Source organism: Bos indicus, chromosome 19, assembly GCF_029378745.1.
Source record: "Bos indicus isolate NIAB-ARS_2022 breed Sahiwal x Tharparkar chromosome 19, NIAB-ARS_B.indTharparkar_mat_pri_1.0, whole genome shotgun sequence".
Taxonomy (NCBI): domain Eukaryota; kingdom Metazoa; phylum Chordata; class Mammalia; order Artiodactyla; family Bovidae; genus Bos; species Bos indicus.
In genome coordinates this window covers 6,848,023-6,869,090 of record NC_091778.1, presented here as the reverse complement: position 1 = coordinate 6,869,090, position 21,068 = coordinate 6,848,023, and the positions used below count along the sequence as shown (strand labels likewise).

At 45.5% G+C, this 21,068-nt stretch overlaps 1 protein-coding gene across 16 annotated transcripts in view; it reads left to right on the top strand.

The window, feature by feature from the left end:
* MMD (monocyte to macrophage differentiation associated) overlaps positions 1 to 21,068 on the top strand; it is an 81,439-nt gene that overhangs the window by 21,241 nt on the left and 39,130 nt on the right. For 2 of the 16 annotated variants that reach the window (XM_070772482.1, XM_070772483.1), the window contains 2 exons: positions 5,133 to 5,491; positions 6,278 to 8,233. The exons of 8 other annotated variants lie outside the window; for them this stretch is intronic. In XM_070772482.1, the coding sequence (XP_070628583.1) occupies positions 5,133 to 5,491; positions 6,278 to 6,320 (402 nt within the window). In that variant the 3' untranslated portion in view covers positions 6,321 to 8,233. Of the gene's footprint in view, positions 1 to 88; positions 5,076 to 5,132; positions 5,492 to 6,277; positions 8,234 to 12,650; positions 12,708 to 16,707; positions 16,972 to 21,068 lie in introns of those variants that run through there. 6 more of the 16 variants (XM_070772489.1, XM_019981650.2, XM_070772484.1 and 3 more) reach the window with 5 other exon arrangements.

Here is a 21,068-nt window from a genome sequence, read left to right as displayed (position 1 = left end):
CCCCTCCTGGCAACCATAACTTCCTCTTCTGAGTCTGTGGGTCTGTATCTGTTTTGTGAATAAGTTCATTTGTTTCACTTCTTTTTAGATGGCACATATAAAGGACGTCATACAGTGTTTCTCCTCTGACTGACTGCACTCAGTATCATATAAAGGACGTCATACAGTGTTTCTCCCCTGACTGACTGCACTCAGTATCATATAAAGGACGTCATACAGTGTTTCTCCCCTGACCGACTGCACTCAGTATCATATAAAGGACGTCATACAGTGTTTCTCCTCTGACTGACTGCACTCAGTATGACAGTCTCCAGGTCCATCCATGTTGCTGAGAATGGCATTATTTCATCCTTTTTAATGGCTTGTAATATTAAAAATATTACTCAGTTATAGTGGAGTAATATTCCATTGTATATATGTACCACATCTTCTTTATTCATTCCTCTGTTGATGGACATTTAGGTTGTTTTCATGTCTTGGCTATTGTAAACAGTTAAATTAATGACTTCTTAAAATTTAAGCATTGGAAGGACTTCAAAAGGTCATTTGGCTCAACATTTTATTGGATATTTCTTGAATCCCTTCACTCTTACATTTCCTTTCACTTGCTTTTAAGTCGTATTATTTCTCTTTCCCAGGAAAGTGCTTTTTTTTTTTTTTTTAACTTTGCTTGAAATTGTCCTTTGGGGACTTTACTGAGTGAAAATGTGGCATTACCTGTAGGAGTCAGACTAATCAGTATTGAGAAATCCATGTGTATTTGTCAGTTTGGAACAATAACGTAACGACCTCACAATCCCACCCACTGCTCACTTGTGCTTTTAGCTTATGTATTTCCAGTCTATACTCTGCATTTTTGGGCACTGGCTACTGTATTAATTAAGGAAGTCATGGTTTGTTTAGTTGAACTCTCTTCTTAGCCTGCAAGGGTCAGAAATGTACCTGTAATTTCACTCCTGAGCTCACAGGCACTTTGTAAGAATTTTGCTGTATATAGTTCTCGCTCTGGTCACAAAAATGCCTGTAAAATATTTAGGATTTATGTTTGCTTGTGTTTTTTCAAAGGGTATGCTTTATGAGATTGTAACGAGATATGTTCTTTGAGATACAAGATTTATAATGGCTTTAGTAATTTACCTTGCACCGAAAATATATATAGTTTAGTTGGTAAAGGCATCAGGGAATGGTGAGAGGAGGGAGGTGAAAGACAGAAGTGAGAAAATCTGCCTGGAAGGCGATTGAGGACACCCAGAGCAAGGTCTGGGTGATAGGTTACTAATCGTTAGAGTGAAGCTTCAGGTAAATTCCCTCTGGGTATCGTAAAAACAAGTTTATCCAGTATTTTTACTAGTGTAAATCTTTCATGGACATTTTCAAGTGGCACAATAACAGGTGACTACTGTTCACGTTTATCAAACAGGAAAATCCCCACCCTTGCCCTGGTAGAACTTAGACTCAAGCAGAAAAATACCATTCATATAAAATAAGAAGTGGTCATCAAGTTTTATAAGGCTTTGGGGAAAGTGCAGCCTACTCTGGGAGGGCCTAACAGAATACCCGAGGAAATGCTATTCATGCTGATTCAGAAGGACAGACGGGAGCCAAGAGGCGGAAGAGTGGCGCAGGTGGCACGGAGACGGACCCAGCGTGGAGGGAGGCCCGGGCACAAGGAAGCAGCGTCTGAATGTGCATAGACATGTGAGGGGTGTGACCGTGCAGATGACACAAGTTCTGTGATGAAACCGGTGAGCAGAGACCAGGTCAAAAGGAACCAGGCATCTGAAGGAGCAGGAACAGCACAGATGATGAAGACTCAAACCTTTGGTGTTGCAGTCAGAATAACGAGTGTCAGAATTACCCTTCTACCACAAAGAGCTATAAAAATGCTACAAAAGTGCATGAATAACAATTTTTTGGCATTGGACACAGACATATAGGACTGTGATTCTTGAGAGAGAAACCAAAAGATGAGCTTCAAATGCACTGCAGTTTTCTCCCTGTTTGGAATGCTTTCCAAACTACAGTGAAAGAAAGTGGAGTCCAGGAGCAGCCATCTGGGTGGAGGAAACAAACCAACAGTTCAGCTCACTGGGCTGGGGCAGGGTCCTGGAGACGAGGGAGCTTCACAGAGAAGAGTCTCCAGAAATCTGCAAAGGGATTTCCTTGTGCCCTTGCCCAAATACTAAGCTGCATTTGTGCTGGGCAAGACGCTGCATACCCTGGTTGAAGATAGCTGTTGAAAGGCTGTGAAGTAAGTGGATATTCCTGAATGAGCCCAGTACTGGAGATCCCAGAGTTCCAACCAGCCAGAATGGAGAGACCACGCAGAGCAAAATAAGTATTCCATTGACCCTAGCAAGATCACATCTTAGACAAAGCTGTGGCACTCCCATAACAAAGCCCAGAAACCTCAAAGGATAAAGTTGATCCTCTAGTAAATAAATGGCAGAACAAACTCAACGTTTGGAAAACAACAAAATCTGTACTCTTGGCATCCATTAACTAAACAAATATTGCTAGATAAGCAAGAAAAGCCTAATGAAAATTCTAGATCTGAAAACTATATGTTGAAAAAAAAAATGTATCGGAGGAATTTAAGAACAGATGGGATACTGCAGAAGAAAAGATCAATGAACTTGAACAGTCAGGCCTCAGGCTGGGAGAAATTTGGTTTCTCTATATGTATCTGACAAAGGATATGTACCAAACACACTGTAGCACTCTAAATCAATAATAAAAAGAGAAAGAGATACAAGTATCCAGTAAACCCTTGAAAAACTGCTCAATGTCACCAATCATCTCTGAAATCACGAAAATGAACATTAAAAGCTTACCACCACACCATACCGAATAGTTAAATTAAAAAGGCTGACGCCACCAAATACCAACAAGGATGTGAAATAACTAGAGCCTCGATTCATTGTTTTGGAAAATATAAAATGTAACCACTTTGGTAATTTGCTTAGCAGTTTATTATAAAATTAAGCACACATTTATAGTTCAGCAAAAATGAAAACATGTATCTACAAAAGGACTTGTAAAACAGTTTAAGGATTAAATTTTATTCATGATAGCCCCCAAATGGAAATGATATTAAAACTTAATGAAATGCCAAGTAATAGAAAGGAATGAATGACATTAGCACCAGCATGCATACATGTGCACACTTGCGAGCTAAGTCGCTTTAGTCGTGTCTGACTCTGCAACCCCATGGACTGTGGCCCGCCAGGCTCCTCTATCCATGAGATTTTCCAGGTAAGAATACTGGAGTGGGTTGCTGTTTTCTCATCCAGGAGATCTTCCTGACCCAGGGATCGAACCCGCATCTCTTACATCTCCTGCATTGGCAGGCGAGTTCTTTATCACTAGCACCAAAAATATTATATTGAGCAAAAAAGAAGCCAGACGCAGAACTGTACATACAGTATAATTCCATTTATGTGAGCTTCTAGAATGGAGAGGCTTAGTCTGTGGTAATAGCAACAAGAACAATGGTTGCCTTAGTGGAAGGGGTTGTCTAGGATTGGGAAGGGTCACCAAAGAACTTTCTGGAGTGTTAGGATATTTGTGTATCTTCATAGGGGTGATATGAATTTCATAAAAGTGTGCATTTCACAAAACCTTACAGTCCACTTAATATCTATGCATTACACTATATAAATGAATCATCAGTCTTTAAAAGACTTTGCTCCCTCTCTAAAAAAGGAATGTAACTTCAGGAAACAAAACACCTTGGTCTTGACTCAAATCCTGATTCTGGTACTTAAAGGCTCCATGGCCGTGGGCAAATTATTTATCCTCTGTGTGTTCCAGGTTTCTCATCTGTGGAGTTGGGATAAAAATACTTAATTTAGGGTTATGAAGATTAAATGAATGTTTCAAACGTTTAATAGGGACATAGAAACACAGTAATGGTGTTGATAATGAAGCAGACATAATCTGGTTTTAAGATTAACCATGTTCTGGTTCTTTGAAAGTTGATAAAGCAGTACTTATCTCTCTGACTTTAGTCTCTTCATCTCTAAAATAAGGAGGCTATGTTAGATGAGTGACTCTTCACTGGGAGGTCAGATGCTCCTGTAAGAATCCTAACCCTCTGTTAGGAAAACCTAACCCTCTCTAAGGAAAATGTCCCTAATACATGTATACAGGGAATTTTGTATTACTCAGTTCAGTTCAGTTGCTCCGTCGTGTCCGACTCTTTGCGACCCCATGAATCACAGCATGCCAGGCCTCCCTGTCCGTCACCAACTCCTGGAGTTCACTCAAACTCATGTGCATTGAGTTGGTGATGCCATCCAGCCATCTCATCCACTGTCGTCCCCTTCTCCTCCTGCCATCCCAGCATCAGGGTCTTTTCCAGTGAGTCAACTCTTCGCATGAGGTGGCCAAGGTATTGGAGTTTCAGCTTTAGTATCAGTCCTTCCAATGAACACCCAGGACTGATCTCCTTCAGAATGGACTGGTTGAATCTCCTTGCAGTCCAAGGGACTCTCAAGAGTCTTCTCCAACACCACAGTTCAAAAGCATCAATTCTTCGGCGCTCAGCTTTCTTCACAGCCCAACTCTCACATCCATACATGACCACTGGAAAAACCATAGCCTTGACTAGATGGACCTTTGTTGGCAAAGTACTGTCTCTGCTTTTGAATATGCTATCGAGGGTGGTCATAACTTTCCTTCCAAGGAGTAAGCATCTTTTAATTTCATGGCTGCAATCACCATCTGCAGTGATTTTGGAGTGCCCTAAAAAATAAAGTCAGCCACTGTTTCCACTGTTTCCCCTTCTAATTCCCATGAAGTGATGGGAACAGATGCCATGATCTTCATTTTCTGAATGTTGAGCTTTAAGCCAACTTTTTCACTTTCATCAAGAGGCTCCTTAGTTCTTCTTGGGCTTTCTGCCATAAGGGTGGTGTCATCTGCATATCTGAGGTTATTGATATTTCTCCCGGCAATCTTGATTCCAGCTTGTGCTTCTTTCAGCCCAGCATTTCTTATGATGTACTCTTATTAATGGATATTAATTGCTCTATAACCTCTAGGAAATAATAAATGTGTCTGGTGTTTTGTTTTGCTATGTTTTACTTTTTAAAGAAAATTAAATCTGACTGATGTCCCATCTGACCAAGGTTAAGGAGCAATCTGAGAAGTCTCCTTCCTCATTGTTTGATCCTGCAGAACACCACGGTGCCTATGTGAATTTTGAAGATGGGGCTGGCCCTCGCCCCCGGCCTGGTTCCTCACGCCTGGCTCTGTGTCCAATGTGGCCATCGCCCTCACCTCGGCACAGGCAGCCCACGCACCGGGGCCCCCCAGTCCCCTGTTGGACTTCTGCAGGGCCCTGCTCCAAGGCTCCCAAGGCTGCAGGGCCCAGGCCTCCAGAACACCCCCACCGTTGTCCCTTCCAAGGCCTGGCCACAAGCTGCTGTAGGTTCCCACTCACCCTGCGGAACCGGAGACCTCCCTGTTCTGGTCTCCAGAAACCCTCGTGAGTTTGTCCATCAGCATCTTGAGCCCTGCCTCTGTTCTCTTCACCTGCCATTCACACAGCCCGGTCTCATCTTGTAGATGAGTCAAGGGCTTTGAAAACCAAGAGTACTTTATAAAGTCTCCTTTTTGTGCTAAAGCACACCTGACTGTTAATTTCCTGCTGAGCTAAAACACTCCCAAGCACAAAGACACAAAGGCCTGGTGCATCTAGAAGGCTAGGAACTGTATTGTGCTATACGATCTCAGAGGTCACCCTAGCAAGGATTTTCCTTCTGGCTATGTCAGCTGTAAGGGAGCCACAAGCTCACAGAAACAGGAGGAGTCTGAGGAAAGTGGTTAGTGTAGAACAGAGTTTGAGGAAGACAAAGGGAGTGAAAACCGTGCTGGAGATGTGGATTATAAGCAGAGCGGCTTGAGTGTATCTTAGTAGGGAAGAAGGCTGCTCAAGAGAAAGATGAAAGCCAAGGACTGTACTTTATCAAATGAATGACCATTCATTTTAGATGCGATTGCAGTCTGCTTAAACAAGCTATAGATGAGCAGAAGATGCTGCTGTTTGCCTTGGAACCTATAACCTGATTGCTTGGTGAGATGCAGACGGCTGATTTCCGAGGTTAATCCAGGTCGATTTAAGTGTAGTTCATGTGTACAGATAAGGATTCTGTTTGTGCAGAGCTGCTTTGTTGTCTGGAAAATCAGGAGACTTAGGGGGCATTTGCAGGGATGGTTTTAGCTGTCATCAGAGTAACATCCAAACCTTTTCGTTTTTTTCCTCTGTTGACAGAACAACACGGATGGACTTCACGAACTTGCCTGCGGGGGCTTAATTTATTGCCTGGGAGTTGTGTTCTTCAAGAGCGATGGCATCATTCCATTTGCGCATGCCATCTGGCACCTGTTTGTGGCCACGGCAGCTGCAGTGCATTACTATGCCATTTGGAAATATCTTTACCGAAGTCCTACAGATTTTATGCGACATTTATGACCAATCTGTACTAGGTCTCCAAACCAGTATTATTTCAGTTATGGCACTGAAGAGTGGGATAAGAGCTGAAAATTGCACAGAGGAAGAAAAGAAGACAACTGCACTGACTTTCTTGATATCTTTTGAATATAATTACTGTGAAAGTTATGAAAGCTGTGTTCTGGGATTTTCCCCCTCACAGCAAGTAAATAAGGTAGTGAGTTAATTATTCATTCCATTCCACTATCATGAAGGACTCTGGAGAGACTTGGCCAACTGATGTTTACAAACCAGGATTTTGTATTTTAATTTTACAGATTTTACTACATGATTTTTCTAAATTACTAGGTCAGATTGTAAAAGTCAGTGCAATAACAAAACTTCCTTTTTAAGAGAAAATGATTTCTATCACTTTCCCATTAGCTGTTAAAAGAATCATGACTAGAAATTACACTACTTTTTACCATGTTTCATCTTGGCATACGTAGTTATTTTTTAAATAGAAACTTCAGTTTTTTGTAAATTTTTTAAAAAATACTTCATTGAAGCACATCTGTGCGGTTCTTCATTCATGTGAATTTTTGCAGCAGTCTGTCAACATTCCACAAATGAACAAACATTATACCTCTTCTCTGATAGTTTTATTAAGCATGGAGAGATTGCCAATTTTTAAAAGCTGCAACTTTTCCAAAACTTTCCTGCCAACCTCTGACTCTGAATTCCATGCTGCTTTGGGCCACATATTTGACCTAGTTTGGTTTCCCAGCGATAGAAAAGCATTTTGATATCACTAACTTTTTCAAAAGGTTGAACTTTTTCTCTATGCCTTTGCCGTGACTTCTTCGGGGTCTTTTCCCACAGAGGAGTATCCAGTCTGTATTAAGACAGGATTGCTGGCTTGGCCGTCCACCGAACACTCCTGAAGAGCGCTGTGAATTACAGTGAATAGTGGTCATACCTGTCTGGTGCCCAGTGGTTAAGTTATTGTCACTTAGCTTTATATTATCGGTTTGATAGTCATTTTAAGTTGTGGAACTCAATGCATAAATTCACATTTCTCCCTTTCTTTTGCATCTCCTGATACACTTTTTATCTTAGAAAAGTATCTAAAGCACTGTTTGACAAACTCACGTGTCTGTTGTCCATCAGTTACAGCCTGGCTCAGTGGAGTGATATTTAATATATTGTTTTTGGTTTTTCTTCAATGTCTTATATTAAGATTAACATATTAGTTGCTTTTTGGTTAATCTCCTGTTGGTGTTTTAATAAATAACCTTGCATTTAGATCGGGTGCTGATATTGCCTGTTTTCTAGTGATTGGGTAAGATCACTGGAATTGTTAGTTTGACAGTATATTGAATTCAGTTCATTGAAATTTTGTACTGATGTAGCCTTAAAGGAGGGTTTATTTTGTGTGTGTGTGTATGCTTAGAACTCTGACTTTGATAAGTTATATGGGAATGAGGAGCAGAAGAACTGCCTTTTGCTGATGAATTCTGAAACAGGCAAAAGTGAAAGTTAATAGTTGCTCAGTCATGTCCGACTCTCTGCAACCCCAAATAGGCAAGGTACCCAGTGAAAACGCCAACCAGACCATCCCTTCTGCATGGCTCTGAGCATCTGGATGCCTCTTGTTTTTTGTGTATATTTAATTTTAAGTATATTAACTTTTGTGGATTCATTTGAAATCTGCTCAAAAGTACCACTGTCAAAACCACTAAAGTGTATGTAAAAAATTGTGCTGTAGACAAAAATAAAATTGTTACTTGGACTTGTTCCACTGTCTCTAAATTAGATGACTGTGAAAATGATAATGCATTTTTGAACGCCTGAGCTCATCTAGCATATGTAATTTGTATACTAGCCTTTTTTTCCTCTCTTTTTTTTTTTTTGAAAAGTCAGGATGGGAATAAAAACAAATGTACCCTGTCATCTAGAATTTTCTAGTCCACTTTTTAATAATTGCTAGAACCAGTGCAAACATTTAACCACATTTTCAGCTTAAAATATGCCAGTCTGGGCCTAAGGATTATAAATTTTATAAATGATGTTACCCAGAGAAGCCTTTTGGTTTAGTTTATATAATATCCTATAAGATTGAGCTTACATGCTTTTTTGTTACCAAGCAGACACATACTGTAAGTGAGTAACAACTCTGTGAGTGTTGGATTTCATTCTCCCTCTTCTGCAGGGTAGGAAACAGTCAGGCTTACCTGCCTCGTGCTCATTCAGGGAGCTGGGACAGGAACCCAGGTTCTCTCCAGTTCTGAAGCCTCCTGTTCAGTTTGCATCACAGCATTGTCAGAGTCAGCAAGAACAAATGGATCAAAAACTTGAAATGAAAATTGGTCAGGCATACACATGGAAAAGAAAACAATTTTCACACAGTTTAGAACCTCAGTAAACCACACACAAACCTCTGTCAAATCTATTTGAAGATTGGGTGTCTTGAGGTTTTATTTAGAATTCTGTTGTCTAGTCCACCAGGGTAACCTCATCTCTTCCTGGAGCATCTGCTCACTCTGTGTATCTCCTTCTTTATCAATTGTTCAGTCGCTCATTTGTGTCCAGCTCTTTGTGACCCCATGGACAGCAGCATGCCAGGCCTTTCTGTCCTTTACTATCTCCTGGAGCTTGCTCAAAGTCATGTCCATTGAGTCAGTGATGCCATCCAACCATCTCATCCTCTGTCATCCCCTTCTCCTGCCTTCAGTCTTTCCCAGCATCAGGGTCTTCTCAAATGAATCAGCTCTTCACATCAGGTGGCCAAAGTATTGGAGTTTCAGCTTCAGCATCAGTCCTTCCAATGAACATTCAGGACTGATTTCCTAAAGGATGGACTGGTTGGATCTCCTTGCTGTCCAAGGGACTCTAGAGTCTTCTCTAGCACCCCAGTTTGAAAGCATCAATCCTTATCAGTACCTCCAGCCTAAACTGTTCTCTGAAGGCCAGACCTCTCTAATCAACTGCCTCTTCCCCACCTCCAGCACATTTTCCTCACCCGGTCCCAAGCTGAGGTCATCTTCATTCCCCCACCAAACTCATCTCTGAAATATCTTATCCTGGTTGATGGCATGGCCGTAGCCGTCTACATCCTTGATTTCTCTGACTGCCGACCCCCAAGATTCAACCAGGCAGCCAGAGCTGTCACCTCCACCTCAGGCCCAGCTCCCTGATCTGGTTCCTCAACCCATTTCCCACTGCAGCTCCCTATAAAGCCCTAGAAAGCGATTCTCAGACTATTGTAGCCACTTCCTCGTGTACCCGCCACTGGTCACACTCAATAGACAAGCTCATCCTCCATGCTTACCAGCGTCATCCCCCTGAAAGAATGAGGATGTCTCTCCCCTGCTTCAGGACTGCCACTGACGGTTGTATGGCTCTGTACGGCTCAGGCTGCCTATGGCTTGTGGCCTCTTCACATGCTCAGTTTAGTTCAGTCGCTCAGTCGTGTCTGACTCCTCAATCCCACGGACCGCAGCACACCAGGCCTCCCTGTCCATCACCAACCCCCGGAGTTCACTCAAACTCATGTCCATCGAGTTGGTGATGCCATCCAACCATCTCATCCTCTGTCATCCCTTCTCTTCCCACCTTCAATCTTTCCCAGCATCAGGGTCTTTTGCAGTGAGTCAGTTCTCATCAGGTGGCCAAAGTACTGGAGCTTCAACTTCAGCATCAGTCCTTCCAATGAATATTCAGGGTTGATTTCCTTTAGGATTGACTGGTTCAACCTCCTTGGAATCCAAGGGACTCTCAAGAGTCTTCTCTAATACCACAATTCAAAAGCATCAATTCTTCGGCGCTCAGCTTTCTTTAAAGTCCAACTCTCACATCCATACATGACTACTGGAAAGACCATAGCCTTGACTAGATGGACCTTTGTTGGCAATGTCTCTGCTTTTTAATATGCTGTCTAGGTCGGTCATAACTTTTCTTCCAGGGAGCAAGCGTCTTTTAATTTCATGCTGACTCTTCCTTATTCTTTCCCCGACTGAACCCCACGGACTAGCCCCATGACGTCTTGCCTTCATGGTGCCTTTGTCCCTGTGCTTTCGTACCCGCTCTTCCTCGGCTTGGAAGGCTCTGCTGGGTCCAGACCTCCACCAGCACTCCCAGGCTCCGGCCCCATGTGCCCTCCCAGTTGGGCCTCAGCACCGCTGCCCCTTTTTGGCCCCATCCTTTGCCCTGGGGAGTGTTTGTCTGTCTGCCCTCTCTGTGGTAGGGACCACCCCTCTGCAGGCAGGAGCTGAGGCTCACCCAGCTCCATCTGCAGCACAGCGCCACCCTCACAGCAGAAGTGTAAAGAGGCCTGGGAATGAGAGTGGAAAGGGAGGGGCAGGTTGGAGGGTGGTGTCATGCGTGAGAAAGACAACATAAAGTGTTTTCAGGACACACTTGTTATACCCAGTGGATCTGGTCCCTGAAAGCCAATGCGGCTCGCACCGACTGGCTTGACTCCAGTTCCTTGGCCTCACTGGCTTCCCTGACCAAGGGTCCGCTAGAACATTCATAGCGACCACAGTAAAAGTTGATGAGAAACTGGCATGGAAACATGAGACTGTGTCCTAAATAAGGGAAAATCCAAGCTAGATTACCGAAGGGTTCAGAGGACCGACTACCCATCATGTAAAAGGCACATGCAACACGATGTTCATCGCAGCACTATTTACAATAGCCAGGTCATGGAAGCAACCTGGTTGTCCATCAGCAGATGAATGAATAAGAAGTTGTGGTGCATGTAGACAATGGGATATTACTCAGGCATAGAAAGGAATAAATTTGAGTTGGTTGAACTGAAGTGGATGAACCTAGAGCCTATTAATATTGTATACTAACACATATATACGGAATCTAGAAAAGCAGTGCTGATGAACCTGTTTGTGGGGCAGGGATGGAGGTGCGGACATGCAGAGCGGACTTGCGGATGCAGCAGGGCAGGGAGAGGGCAGGACGAACTGAGAGAATAGCGCTGAAACATAGACACTACGGTGTGGAGATCAGACAGCTGGCAGGAAGCTTCTGTACAACACAGGAGCTCAGGGCTCAGTAACGACCTAGAGGGGAGGGATGCCGGCGGGATGGGAGGGAGCTTCCAGAGGGAGGGGACACATGCATACCTTTGGCTGATTCACGTTGCACAGCAGAAACAAACATGACACTGTAAAGCGATTATCCTCCAACTGGAACTAAACTTATGAAAGTCTGGAAAGCTGTTCTGCCTATCCTGCCTCCCTCTGGTCCTCTTCTCTGCATGTAATAATAAACTGAAATAACACTTGGTTCTGCAACCCGTGAGCCTCAGTGCAGACTGCCCTCAATTAGAAGGAGTCCGCTCATCCTAATGCATTATCTTGTATTTTCTGCCATTCTTTCCCCTGCTATTTAAGGAATTTGGTTTTTGTTTTGTACAGTTGTAAATATGCCACATATGCAATTATGTAACTGCTTTTTCCTGCTTATATTAACATTTTAAAAAATTATTATATAGCTTTCATAGCCAACATTTTTAATGGCTCCATCATCTTTCCAGACCAGACATGCAGCCTGTTTTAGTCAGTCACCTAATTGGGGGGTTTTAGATTCAGATTTTTCATTACTGTAAACAGTGCTGTATGAACAGCTTTGCATAAAGTTTTGCCCCTGTTTGTGACTGGGTCTTTGAGATAATAAGAAACAATTTGAGTACTTTCTATGTCTGGGGGACTGGTACTGTGCTAGTTACATGGACTATCTCACTCTTTACAAAAAACCTTATGCGTAGACAGTTTTATCTCCATTTTACAGATTAGAAAACAAGCACAGATAAATGAATTTCCTTGCTCAAGATAAGTGTCAGAGCCAGATTAAACCCAGGGATCCTGGAGTCTTAGAGTTTTCATTCTCAAGAGTGCAATCCCTGGGTCAAAGTTTTCTTAATGGGTTTACCCAAAGTGAAAGTGAAAGTCGCTGTGTCCTGTCTGACTCTTTTAGACCCCACAGACTATACAGTCCAGGGAATTCTCCAGGCCAGAATACTAGAGTGGGCAGCCGTTCCCTTCTCCAGGGGATCTTCCCAACCCAGATATCGAACCGGGGTCTCCTGCACTGCAGGCAGATTCTTTACCCACTGAGCTACTAGCGAAGCCCAAAGGAAGACCTTTTAAAAATGAGACTCATTCCAAACCTCCAGATTTTTGCTTGACATTTTCAGGTTATGTCTACTCTTCTTGTGTGCCAATTAGATGGAAAGTGAAAAAGGAAAATTTCCAAATGAAACTGACCTCGAAGAAGCCGATTCACTTCCTTCCTTGGGAAGCAAAATAAAGTTTCCCAAGAGGACCTGAGAAATGTTTTTAGTTTAACAAGGTTAGAATTACTGCATTCGCGTCTTTCTGCTGCTTTTGCTAGTTGGAACAGACAGTGCCAACCTCTTACATTCTGCGCCTCTTCCCCCTACGTGCTTCCCTGTGATGTATCAGCGGGGTGATTTTTCCAAGAAGCAGTGCCACTGTGCAGTCTAGCCACTTGCAAAGCGAGTCAAAACTATTGCCATCAGGAGCCTGTCCAACACAACAGCTCTCTCGTTCTTCTACACAATTCACTGTCGCTCAGACTTTGCCTGCACTCGGAAGCCAAGGCCAAACAACTGGCCAGGCTTCAGGAGGGCCTTGGGAAACATGCTGTCAGCCCCAGCCGGGAGAGGTTGCATCTACCCCTGGTATTCCGTGCCAGATCAGATTTACGACACCCAAACAATGTCAGCCACCAAAAAGGTCAGGAAATGCTATCCATCAAGAAGATTTGGTTCTTTTAAAACATGAGTGTTTTCTGATCTCATCTGCAAGCTGCATACTGAATTGGCATGGATCAGCCAGCCTAGGACAGATTGCCAGTGAAGATGAGCTTCAGTAAATCCCTCGTGACCTTGGAGCCTCCATGCCCACCTGCAGAAGGGGTCCAGGACCTCCCTCGGGCTGCAGCCCCAGGATGAAATGATACCCCAGAAGTGCCTAGTTCATGCATTCTGGCATATGACTGGCGCTACACAAATGGCCTCCCCATATGGCTGAGCTTTTAAATGATTCTAGCCCACCTGCAGAGATTTTCAAGCAGAAGCAACCTGAAGGAACAGTTAGTGGCGCTCTTAAAAAGTCTCCTGCAATTTTTAGCTCTTAGAAGTTCATGGGACTGTGGCTGAAGCTAAACTGAGGCAGGCGGTCACCCCTGGCTTTCTAGTGGTTTAGTGCCCTCTGTTACCAATGTTCTTTAAATATTGCTTTCTTGAAACAGATCCAGAGCACTATGTGGACAAAGGTGGGCAAGGAAAGCTGGACAGTTTTCCTTCTGTGCCCAGAGGGGAACATGCGCCCTCCACCTAGTCAACCCGGAGGCCCCCGGTTGACTGGGCCACACTCCCGGGCAGCAATGTGGTCCATGCCTACTGCTACACGTGCCACTTTGGAGGCTCACCTACCAGACCCACCTTCGATGGCTTGTTCAAGAATCAGTTCTAGGAGCTTCCCTGGTGGTTCAGTGGTTAAGAATCCGCCTGCCAATGCAGAGGACATGGGTTCAGTCCTTGGTCCAAGAAGGTCCCCCACGCCGCGGGGCAAGTAAACTCATGAGCCGCAGCTACTGAGCCCTGTGCCCTGGAGCCTGGGCCGCACAAGAGCAGCCGCCCCAGGAAGGAGCCGCCACAGCGCAGCCAGAGGTCAGCCCCGCCCACCACAGAGAGAGCCCTCGAGCAGCGACCAGGGCCCAGGGCAGCCGCAGAGAAACAACTGAGGGACTTCTAAAAATGAAGAATTACTGTCAACTACAATATACAATGTCTCCTCCGTCTTATCTCAACTTATTCCCCCTGAAGTTGCACGTTCATCCATCAAATGTTTGAAAGAGAAAGTGTCAGTCACTCAGTTGTGTCCAGCTGGAGTGGGTAGCCATTCCCTTCTTCTGGGCATATTCCCAACCCAGGGAGCAAACCCAGGTCTCCTGCGTTGCAGGCAGATTCTTTACTGTCTGTTGTTGTTCGGTCACTCAATTGTGTCTGACTCTGCGACCCCATGGACTGCAGCATGCCAGGCTTTCCTGTCCTTCACCATCTCCCAGAGTTTACTTAAACTCGTGTCCATTGAGTTGGTGATGCCATCCAACCATCTCATCCTCTGTCATCCCCTTCTCCTCCTGCCCTCAATATTTCCCAGCAACAGGGTCTTTTCAAATGAGTCGGCTCTTCGCATCACGTGGCCAAAGTATTGCAGTTTCAGCTTCAACATCAGTCCTTCAAGTGAACACCCAGGACTGATCTCCTTTAGGATGGACTTGGATCTCCTTGCAGTCCAAAGGACTCCCAACAGTATTCTCCAACACCACAGTTCAAAAGCATCAATTCTTCAGTGCTCAGCTTTCTTTATGGTCTGACTCATGTCTGAGCCACTATCAACTGTTTTGTGGGTATCAAATCTGTGCTAGAGACTGATCTCCTACTGCGGATGCTATAAAAAGACAAAACTCCTGCCTGTCACTCAGGCCAGATGATCCCCTGGCTCCACTCCTTTATCTGGCTCCAAGGCCTTAGTGGAGTTTTGCTGACCTGTTTTCTGGCACTTTCCAAATGACAGTGGCCAGTCAACATGCCAGTGTGAGCCGACAGGTAGGAAGTGGCTGCTTTAACTAGCTTTTCAACAGCTGCCTTGTTCAGGGCAGTAGATTTGCATCTGCTGGGCCAGATTCAAATCCTCTGAAAATCAGCTGTTGCTTTGGAAGAACACACCTTAGAGGAAGCCTGTGTGAAGTCTGCTCTCAGAGCCTCCCTGCACTCCAGAAGCTCAGAAGCGTGTCAGGCGCTTTTGAAGTGGGCTTTCCCCAGCCTCCCAGGCAAGGGTGAGGCGTGAGAGACACCTGCCCGCTGAGACCTTTTCTTTGGCGCTGACAGTAAGTTGCGTCTGTGCCCTCTAGGCCCCCGTGTTCTCCTGGGGAGAGGACTTGGGGACAAATTAGTAATTATAATACAACCTAATCACAGTGTTTGTATTGGCTGCTATTGGAGGAGGTGATTAACCCTGCCCAGGGGAGTCCGAAGTCCTCCCCGTAGAGGCAGTTTCAGCTGAGACTGGCAGGGTGTGTGGGGACTTACTAGGGAGATGAGAAATAAGGGGGCAGTGGGTAGAGACAGGGTAGGGCGGAGATGATAGTCTGGGCACAGGGAAAGAATAAGCAGGGGCGCGTGGCAGCGAACAGTCCGACAGGTTTCCTAACCAGCATGGGTGCTCCTGAGAAACGCCGCGTGGGGCCTCTGGAGGGAAGATGATGCTGACGGCAGATAGTAGCAGCAGCTTGTGTGATTGCCTACTAAGGGCCTGTTGTACACGACCTCTCGGGAGAAGAGAGAGGGTGTGATGCTGAACAGAGCGCTGTGGGACTCCCAGGCACAATGGCCTTTTTGTTCACCATTTCTTATAGGCAAGACTCCAGCCTCCGTGACCTTCTCTGAGTTCCAAAGAGCAGATTCAAACAGTTGCTAATCAAGGGAGGAGCAGCCACAAAACCACAGGATTAAAGGGAAACTCATCAAGATTAGGAGATTAGACCACCTCAGACCCTGCACACACCCTAATGTTGTCAGCAACCCCACCCTTCTGAAACTTGCAGAAGACAGAAGTAAACTATTACTGCCTTGATCCTTATCACATACGCCTGCCTAAATAGACAAATCTTTTTCTAATCGGGCTTCCATGGTGGCTCAGTGGTAATGAATCTGCCTGCCAAAGTGGGTTTGATCCCTGGGTTGGGAAGATGCCCTGGAGAAGGAAATGGCAACCCACTCCAGTATTCTTGCCTGGGAAATCTCATGGACAGAGAAGCCTGGCAGGCTGCAGTCCATGGGGTTGCAAAAGAGTCAGACACGAATCCGTGACTAAACAACAACACTTCACCAGGAAAGGGGTACAATCCTTGAGGTGCTATCCTACTGTGTTCCCTCTTTGCCTGGCAAAGAAATAAAGCCACTCTTTCCTTCTTCATAACTGCGTCTGTATTTCTGTTTCTCGTTGGTGCACAGGGAGCCAAGATTTTGACAAAAGGAGGGTGGGGCACTCATCTATTCCTCTGGCAATTGAGGAAGATGACCCTGTATGCATGTGAAGTGTTCTGCAGCAAACTCCTAGATGGGTTTCTTTGTTTCAATATTTCTGGGTTTCCTTTTCCCGTTTTCAACCCCGCCTAAGCACATAACACCTTAGAATTCTTATGGGTGGCAAATATTCCAGGGTTCATCTGACCTGAAGCTCCAATACTTTGGCCACCTGATGCAAAGAGCTGACTCATTGGAAAAGACCCTGATGCTGGGAAAGACTGAAGACAGGAAGAGAAGGGGACGACAGAGGATGAGATGGTTGGATGGCATCACTGACTCGATGGACATGAGTTTGAGCAAGCTCCAGGAGATGGTGAAGGACAGGGAAGCCTGGCATGCTGCAGTCCATGGGGTCACAAACAATCGAACACAACCGAGTGACTGAGCAACATCTGAGGTGATTCTTGGGTTATTGTATACAAGTTGAAATAACACCTGGTAAAAGTAAGCTATGAGTTGGCTGGAAGGGGCTTCCGACCCTGGAGACTGTCATCCTTTGCTATGGACGTAGATAATCAAGATCTGAAGGTATTATGGAGACCCTCAGCATCCAGGCATTCAATGCATTCAACAAAGCGTGAGCCCCTCTGACATGCCAGATGCCATTCCAGGCACTGGGGAGACAGCAAATTCCTGCCTCATGGGACTGACATTCTCCTGGAGGAGAAAGGGACTATAAACAAAATGTACAGGTAAACGGCTTGGCAGATGGTGCCGTGGAGGAAAGCACGCAGGAGAGAGGCAGGGGGCGTGGGGGCGGGAGGACCTGTGCTCAGGACAGGCGCTCTCTGAGAGGGGAGACTGGAAGGACCCGCGGGGCCGATTGCCGCTGTGAAAGGCCTTCCTGGGGAGGGACCGCGCAAGCACAGAGGGGGCCAGGAGGAGCCCTGTGAGCAGGCTGGGAGCACTCTTGGCAACGAAGTCAGGGAGGCTGCCAGAGCCCGTCTCCTTTGACCGAGTTCGATTCAGCCTCCCGAGTTCCCTTTCTGACAAGTCCCTGACCTCGGGCCCTGTCCTTGGCCTGTTTAGTCCAGTCTTAGCATGAATCCTGCTGGGTCAGTTAAAAGGAAAATCCTTACCTTTGGGAGCTAATGAAATTCCTCATCCCCCAGCACTGGTATCTTACAACCCTGGCCTGCTCGGTCATTTTCCACCCACTGACCACCCCACTCCTGCCCGCAGCCCCGTTCCTTGACTGTAACTTCCCCCCGGTCATTGTATTGAGCTTAGTGGCCCTTACTCCAAAACGCCATTGCGGTAGCCTCTGAAAGAGTCTGCCTACTCACCTTTAACAAGTGTCATGGATTATTTTTCCTTTAAAAGGGGAACTGAATGGCGGATATATAGGGCTTTGGAAGCCACTGTAAGGTCCGCGGGCACATGTTTGGTGTTGTGATTAGCGATGGAATTCCTTGAGGGATCATCTAGAGAGATCCCAACGCTGTGCTCTCAATAATGAACTGTGGCTGGGCAGTTCATTTCCTAAATAGCAGAAAAGCACATGTGCAAGACCCTGGGTCTTGGTTTATCTTTAAAATGCAGATTTTAGCAATAAAACCAATCTCAGAATATAGTCAAACGCTGTAAAAGTATTAATTTAAAAATGAGCACCAATCTTAGAAATAAGAAGTGGGCCCGTGTATTTCCTCACAAGCAGCCTTGAACTGTCTGATTGTTTAAGAGGGAGATTTGCAGACTTTCTCCCCTACCTGCCCCCACCTCCACCCCTCCCTAGCTGATCTTTGCTCCCGGAAAAGAAAGCTGCTTTGTGCAGTGTCTTATCTCTGTTCTGCCCATTGATTTAACTTGCTTCTGTGGTGGCCTCAGTGGTGGAAATCTACCCTGTGTCTGGCCCAAGACTATCTTCTTTCCTTATCAGTTTTAGCAACTTGAGCCAGTGAGAGACAAAGGGCTGGCTCTTCACAGATCTGCTTTGGAGGCTGTGACCTGGCCGGTGGAACAGAGAGGAATAAGTGACTCAACTAAGCCTTGATGTCCTCTGTTTGAAAAGGGAGATTAGGCTGTCCCCTCCTAGGACTATGGTGACATTATTTGCATGAAATGTCTAACACAGGACCTGACAATCAGGAGGCACTGAATTCCATCCCCAAAAGTTCTTCCTCATCAGAGGTGCCCTGGAGAATGTGGACTAGCTCCTGGCTAGGAACACCACCCTTATGGCAGAAAGCAAAGAAGAACTAAAGAGCCTCTTGAGGAAAGTAAAAGAAGAGAATGAAAAAGTTGGCTTAAAACTCAACATCCAGAAAACTAAGATCGTGGCATCTGGTCCCATCACTTCCTGGCAAATAGATGGGAAAACAATGGAAACAGTGAGAGACTTTATTTTGAGGGGCTCCAAAATCACTGCAGATGGTGACTGCAGCCATGAAATTAAAAAACACTTGCTCCCTGGAAGAAAAGCTATGACCAACCTAGACAGCATATTAAAAAGCAGAGACATTACTTTACCAACAAAGGTCCTTCTAGTCAAAGCTATGGTATTTCCAGTAATCATGTATGGGTGTGAGAGTTAGACTATAAAGAAAGCTAAGCATAGAAGAATTGATGCTTTTGAACTATGGTGTTGGAGAAGACTCTTGAGAGTCCCTTGGACTGCAAGGAGATCCAACCAGTCCATCCTAAAGGAAATCAGTCCTGAATTTTCATTGGAAATACTGATGCTGAAGCGGAAACTCCAGTATTTTGGGCACTTGATGTGAAGAGCTGAATCATTGGAAAAGACCCTGATGCTGGGAAAGATTGAAGGTGGGAGGAGAAGGGGACGAAATGAGATGGTTGGATGGCATCACTGACTTGATGGACATGGGTTTGAGTAAACTCTGGGAGTTGGTGATGGATAGGGAGGCCTGGCGTGCTGTGGTTCATGGAGTCACAAAGAGTCAGACACGACTGAGCGACTGGACTGAACTGACCTGAGGAACTAGAACAAGGAGGTTCTCCTTCCCAGCTCTTTACATCTCCCCTGTCAGTGAAGGGCAGCCCTCCTCCTCGATAAGGCTGTTCCTCAAGCCCACCAGTTATGTTACAGGCCTTGCTCTACCAACCAGGCCCCTTATTTTTGGCTTTTATCAGACTTACCCTCCCTAGGAACCTGACAACTCTGTCCACTGTCTCTTCTGAAATCCGCCCTGGCCTCCCTAACATGCTGCCTCCTGGCTCCCCGCTGCGTTTCTGACTTCTCTTACTCAGTCTTCTTTCCTGGATTGTCCTGCTCTACTTCACCTAAAACATCAGTTTCCTGAGGAGATGGTTAGATGGCATCACCAACTCAAAGGACCTGAATTGGAGCAAACTCCGGTAGATAGTAGACCACAGACGTGCTGCAGTCCATGGGGTCACAAAGAGTTGGACACAGTTTAGCGACTGAACGACCATCAGATGCCTGCTTCCTCTCCCTCCCCACTCATCCTGGGTGACCTCACTGATGTCCATGGTGAGGGTCTCTAGCCCCAAACACTCTCGTGTCTTGCATACTGGCTATTTCCACATGGATGTCCCATACTCACCTCAGTCTTTTCAAAGCGAAATAAATCAACTTCCTCCCAAGCCTGATTCTCCCCCTGTGTTTCCTATGTAAGCCAGTGGGCTGGTCATCACAGTCACCTAAGCCAGGAACAGGGGAGTCAGTCTAGACCCCCACCTTCCACCAGCTCCTTAGTCTCATACCCTCTGCTCAGATCTCTCTCTCCACTCTCCCCTCCTCCATCCACACCTGCTGAGTGGAGGCCTTTATCCATTCTCAGCTCATTTACTATAAAAGTGAAACTGTGAGCCTCTGACTGGGACTTGAACCCATGGGCTAGGACTCGAATCCAGCCAAAACCCACACTGGGACTTGAACCCACAGTCTTTTAACTGAGATCACACCCAGTCTTGGAACTTAATGAAGCTTAGGTTCTTGATGTCTCATCACATAAAGAATCCAGTGAGAGAAGTGATAGGTAAGAAGTGGATTTATTTGGAGTGAAACCCACTCCACAGACAGAGTGCGGGCCATCTCAGAAAATGAGAGCAGCACAAGGGTGTGGGGGTTGTCAGTTTTTATAGGCTGAGTAATTTCATAGGTTAAAGAGTAGAAGGGTTATTCCCACTATTTGGGGGAAAGTGTGAAAGTCGCTCAGTCATACCCAACTCTTTGTGAACCCAAGGACTATAGCCCACCAGGCTCCTCTGTCCATGGAATTCTCCGAGCAAGAATACTGGAGTGGGTTGCCACGCCCTCCTCCAGGGGATCTTCCTGCCTCAGGGATCAAACCTGGGTCTTCTTCATCGCAGGCAATTCTTTACCGTCTGAGTCAGAGGAAAGAGGCAAAGACTTCCAGGAACTGGGCCGCCACCACCTTTTGTCTTTACGGTCAGCCTTGGAACTGTCATGGTGCCCATGAGTGTGTCATTTAGCTTGCTAATGTATTACACTGAGGCTCACGGCCTAGTAGAAGTAGACTTATCCACCATCTTGGACCTGTCTGATTC